General features: G+C 35.4%; 1 protein-coding gene across 3 annotated transcripts in view; it reads right to left on the reverse strand.

Moving 5' to 3' along the window:
* Positions 1-3,269: 3,269 nt before the first annotated feature.
* Positions 3,270-6,072, reverse strand: part of SKP2 (S-phase kinase associated protein 2) — a 36,759-nt gene continuing 33,956 nt past the window's right edge. For 2 of the 3 annotated variants that reach the window (XM_017880725.1, XM_017880724.1), the window contains exon 10: positions 3,270-5,180. In XM_017880725.1, coding sequence (XP_017736214.1) covers positions 4,967-5,180 — 214 coding nt within the window. In that variant the 3' untranslated portion in view covers positions 3,270-4,966. The remainder of the gene's footprint in view (positions 5,181-6,072) is intronic. The other variant, XR_001887123.1, reaches the window with a different exon arrangement.

Raw genomic sequence — 6,072 nt, forward strand, 5'->3', positions numbered from 1 at the left:
AAATACCTTCTTCTTTTTTTTTTTTTTTAGAGATGGAGTCTTGCTTTGTCGCCTAGGCTGGAGTGCAGTGGCATAATCTCGGCTCTGCAACCTCCATCTCCTGGGTTCAAGCGATTCTCCTGCCTCAGCCTCCCAAGTAGCTGGGATTACAGGCACGCAACACCACGCCTGGCTGATTTTTTGTATTTTTAGTAGAGATGGGGTTTCACCATGTTGGTCAGGCTGGTCTCAAACTCCTGACCTTGTGATCTGCCCACCTCGGCCTCCCAAAGTGTTGGGATTACAGGCATGAACCACCATGCCCAGCCTTAAAATGCCTTCTTAAAGAAAAAATGCCAGCTCCATCTTTAATCTCAAGGAAATCTGATTGTCCAAATAGATCTGTTAATATGTAACATATTAATAGGTAACTTGCTGTGTAAAATTTTAAGCCATATTCTAAAAGGTTTTAAAAATAATGTGCTCCGTTTGTGATATAATTTCTAACATTTCTGCTCTGTGGTGGGGATTTATTTGTAAAAATGAGAGGCAAAGGAATGTTAGCATAGCAAAAATGTGTTTTGAGTGAGTTAACCTTTTAATGGCAACCCTATGTGAATAAAATTACACCACTGTTACTTCTTCTTTTTAACATTTCTTATTTCCCTAACTCTCCAGGGTCACTGTTTGAAAACTAGTTTTCACAAAATGTTATGTTTCAGAAGTGTTTCCCCACCGCTGTGTGTTATTATTCTGTGCCTTGTTTACTTCATTCACTATTAACATTTGACATAGAATGATTAGTTATTAAATCAGAGGGTGAAGTGCTTACCTGGTCAATGTAGGCTCTTCAGATAATTTTGACTTAATATTTTTGATACTCCTTGTGTATTTACATTCATGGCCCCTGTACATTAAATCTTATTACATGTTTTACTGCATTGATTTCACTTTTTAATAAGCAGAAAGAGCCAGCGAACACATTTTTATTGTAAAATATCCACTTGAGTTGAAAAAGTTGTCAAATACAAGTTTAAGGATCCGTTATATATTTTGCACAGTTGTGAAAATAATGTACATTTAGAATTTAAATCACTTAAATTCATTCAATTGTACCAATATTTATGCATCCTTATACTTAAGAATAGCATCTACCAAGACAATTCTACAAAAAAGATCTCAGGGATAATGCAACACCTAAATATGATGGTTGGGGAGGTAAATGTACTAATGAATTGCCAAACTAAAGAATAGTTCAATTTTATTTTTTCAAAGGCTGTTTATTCTTGACTTTAACAGTAAAAGTACTCAAGGGATTAGGGCCTAAGTCAGTGAGAGGGCTTATTAAGTTTTCTACATTAAGGTGTGAAGAGTTTTTAAGTCTTACGGGCTTTAAGACTTTTTTTTTAAAGAAAATCACTGACTAAACAAGCTAAAGTAGAAAAGCATATTGTAAGTGTTAATATGAATACCTTAAATATAGTGATTTTAATGCTCAAAATTATAATTTAGATATCTGGTATTTAGAGAAATGTAAAAATATCAGCATTTTAGTATTTAGATTTGCTAAAACATGATAAGATCTAAAATATGTTTTGAGTTATCATATTAGTACAGGCTTTTAGGTCTTTGACTTGTATCTTGAAGGGTTAGTCTCTTGGTGAAGAAAACTTTGACTTTCTGGGATATTTGGCTAGGTGGGGATTGGAATAGTAAAGAAAGAGGAGGTTGTCATTTTGCTTGTTCCATGGTTAGGGTAAGCAGTGACAAGAGGTTTCTTTCTAGTTTGCCCAGTCTCTAGACTACTTGCCTTTCTTTCCTCATAGGCTCTGCATCTTCTCCTGGGCTGTTGTATCCTGCACATTGTAGGTGGTCAATAAATGTTGAAGTGTAATTGGGTTCACCAGGATAGGACACAAGTGCTTTATCCAGAAATAAAGTTTTGCACTTGGCCAGTGTCCCTTATGTCTCTGGAGCTTGTGGATAGGATCTATTAGGAATCGAGTGCAAGAGCAGGTAAAGTGACAGTAGTAAAAATGAAACAGACAGGTGTGTCTCGGAATAGAGTATTACTTATCAAGTGTCTCCTTGATTAAAAAAAAAAAAAAAAAACTTGATGATACAAGCCTCTAGAGCACTGACACTATTGACATTTTGTCAAGACAGTTCTTTGTTGTGGGGGGCTGTCCTGTAGTCAGCAGCATCCTTAGCCTCTGTTGCCTATATGCCAATAGCACTTCTCATGACCACCAAAAATGCCTTCAGATGTTACCAAGTATCTCCTCGGGAGAAAATCACCCCTGGTCTAGAGCTTTTTGTTGCTAGATCTAACTACTGTTTTATGGGAATAGGGGACAGATTAACCTATCATTCCAGGGATAGATGCAAAATCCAGAATGTAGAACACAGGACAGATAACATAGTTTCTTCAATAAATAAGTTACAAGGAAAGAAAGGAAGAAACCCTAAGATTAAGATTTAGAGAATTTAAATGCAGTATGTACACCATGTTTGGATCCTGAGCAAAATAAACCCACTGAAGAAAATACGAGATAACTGAGGAGTTTTCAACACCATCTTGATATATCATGCTTCAGGATTCATGAAGGAGAATCCCTATCTTTTAGAGGTTTATACTGAAATAGTTACGATATTATGGTCTGGGTTTTGCTTCAAAATTATCTGTATTGGAGGGGAATGGTTGAGACCACGGATTAAGTGAGATTGGCCAGGAGTCGACTGTTGAAACTGGATGATGGGGTCCATCATATTCTCTTTTTTTTTTTTTTGGCATATGTTTGACGTTTTTCATCATTAAAAAAAGGCATAGTGGTGATAGGACCAACGCAATTGGGTGATATTCAAGAATCACCATTCTACCATTTGGATGGAAGGGTTCAAAAGGAACAGAATTCCTGGAAGACGTCTGGGCATACAGTGAACATTCAAATAGTTGCTGAATGACAATAAAATACATAGTATAACCTGATCAAATATATTTTTAAAATGCTACTAGCTGACTTTTATTGATAGTACTCCTTTGTCACTTGAATTCAAAGGTTTTGTAAGTATATTACTACTGGAAGCACTTTAAAGATAAGCCTGTATTAGCCCCTTTTAAAAGGCATTATAAACTTTTTTTTTTTTTGATAAGCATATGAAGTAGAAGGGTCAAAACAGGGCTGTTTTGAAGAGTCTTATTTAGAGGTATCTAAGCCAAATGGCACACCACACTAAATGCTTTCAAATTTTAACCACAACACTTAAAGAAAAAAGGAATACAACTTAGCTTAAGTACTCATTTTTATAAAAATGTGTTTATTTTAAAACAAGTCTATAAAAGTAGAAATCACATACAAAAATACAGATTACTCTGACATGTTGGTAAAATAGCTTATGGCTGGACTTGAGTTTGGAAGTTCTGTATGTTTGAGGGCATCTGGATGTTAGAGTCCAACTGGATCCTAACCCCAGCTCTTGTCACTAACCTGTAAACAATAATTTCAAGTAGTATTTAGCACTTTTTAACTACTAAGAAATTGAAGCATAATCATTTCCTGTGTAACCCAACTTTAAAATCTTCCTTAGGTCCAAGCAGATAAAGGCACTTCATACTATGTTTCTAACATTAACAATTTTTGATAAAAAAAAAAAAAAACAGTTAATACAAACGACAGGTTTTGGCTTTTTTTTTTTGTCGTTACATTTTGAACATATGAAGAAGTCATCAATTTAAACTAGTTTTTGTGATTCTGAAGAAGTAGAATTTTATCTTTTTCACTTCTCTGTACCAGTTCAGAAAATATATGTGTCACTGATGGTATCAAAAGGTCCCACATCTGGATTTTAACTCTTATGTAGGTATAAGTAGTGCTTACTACTGAAACTGCATGGAACATATACCTGCTTCTATTGTATTATTTCTGATTGAAGAGAAAATGCAGTTCCTCTTAGGGAACTGTAGGTCTGATGACCTTAAAAATGGATAGTTTCAAACAATTATTGGTGAGAGATCATTAAAAAAAAAAAAATTTAAAATACTTGATTCCAGAGTAATATAAAAGCAACCTTAAGAACCTCAGCGCTAAAGGAAAACAGCAGGCAACTTCAGAATTCTTTCCATCCAAATTTTCAAGAATACAGACTGGATTAATACCACCTTTCTAAAACAAAGCAAGTCATTTTAAAAGCTAAAGGACCCATGTTAACATAATTTGATTATCAAGTTAGAAAACCACAATTATATTTCTCATCTAATTTAGATTCTGGAAACAGTAACTTAATGAACATTACAGGATACTTCAAATTAACCTGTCATAGAAAACTGTCTCCTGGGCCTTCAAATCCTATACCAATTCTATACCTCTGGGTTTTGTAATGTTTAGTCTTCTGTAAGTTTTAAAGTGAATTACATGGGGTTACTTATTTCTATTAACCTAATTTCAAATCTAAAGGCAAAATTAAAATGCATTTTTCTCTTTCCTATTCCCAGAAAAGATGGCCTCAGACGCTACTATCCTATGATTCTCTTTTTGTTCAGCTCATAATACAAATAGCTTATTGTTCTTCTAAGCTGTCTTATAAAGCAATACTATAAAATTAAATAGATAAAAGTTATATGGGCTATGAAGATTGTTTACTGGTGGTAATTTTTAAGCTTGATTCTGAATAGACTTAATAAGAAGGAAACTTGGAAGAGGTGGCTCAAATTTTGCTCTTTAAGGTGTCTTGAAATTATAGGCTCACTCTCCCAAAATTTCAAAAGGCCTACAACTTTGGCTCTTCAGAGCAAAGCAGTGATAGAAGCTTTTAGAATCATTTCAAAAGCAAGATTTCATAGTTTTCCCCCTCAAATGGTTCACTAGTATACTTGCAGAATGAAGGCAAAGGGAAAACCAAGAATAAAACTAGCTAAGTACTCCAGCAACTGGGCTTCCTGCTTATTTTCCCTGTTCTAAAGAAGAGACACCATCCTGCAATAAATACTTCATAGACAACTGGGCTTTTGCAGTGTCAGTCGGCACTTGATGCCCCATATCTCCTGGTTCTTTTTGTTGCCAATAGTTGGCCTGGCAATGGTGGTGAAATGGGAGCAATTAATTTGTAGGTGAGGAAGGGCTTCTTTTAACAGTTGAAGGGTACCGTCTGGCACGATTCCAAAAACTTGTAGTGTTTTCAGTGTGGGAATTTCTCCAAGTTCACTGGAAAGGAAGAAAAAGACTTTCAGAATGGCAGTACCTATGGAAACTGTTATATTTGGGTTATATGACCCAAATTTTACAATTTGTATCATCTACAAAATGCAGTCTGAAAATATAATTTACAATAAATGATTTGAGAAAATAGCAGATTAAACTGGAAAGCACAGACCATATAGCTTGAGCAAGAGGCATTAGGAAACACACTGCTGCATTTTATTGAATGAGGTTCCTAATAACCTTAGAAACTCAGGTTTATTTAAGAATCCAACCATATTTGCTTCCTTTCTCCAGTTGTGATTTATATAGTGATCTGAATGGGGTTACTGTATTGTGAGAAGAGACTAGCAAGTAAGTGATGGTAGAAGCAAATGTTTTACTGTGGCACCAGCTGGAACCACCACAGGTTACATGCAAATTAAGGATATGAACTTGACCTTTATTTGAACTAGGCTCATCTCTCAAAGGGAGATGTTGTCAGGATTAATGAACTTCTTAATAACGGTTCATCTCCCCATGCAAAGGGGCGCAGCCCATCGCCAGCAACGGATCGAAGCTGGTCAGAGAATGACTTTGACGAGATGAGAGAAGAAGGCTTTAGTTCATCAAACTTCTCAGAGCTAAAGGAGGAATTACGTACCCAGCGCAAAGAAACTAAAAATCTTGAAAAAAGAGTGGAAGAATTGACAGCTAGACTAATTAATGCAGAGAAGGTCATAAACGAAATGACAGAGATGAAAACCATGACACGAGAAATACGTGACAAATGCACAAGCTTCAGTAACCGACTCGATCAACTGGAAGAAAGAGTATCAGCGATTGAGGATCAAATGAATGAAATGAAGCGAGAAGAGAAACCAAAAGAAAAAAGAAGAAAAAGAAATGAACAAAGCCT

This window comes from Rhinopithecus bieti, unplaced genomic scaffold (assembly GCF_001698545.2).
Source record: "Rhinopithecus bieti isolate Rb0 unplaced genomic scaffold, ASM169854v2 scaffold_11966, whole genome shotgun sequence".
Lineage (NCBI taxonomy): Eukaryota > Metazoa > Chordata > Mammalia > Primates > Cercopithecidae > Rhinopithecus > Rhinopithecus bieti.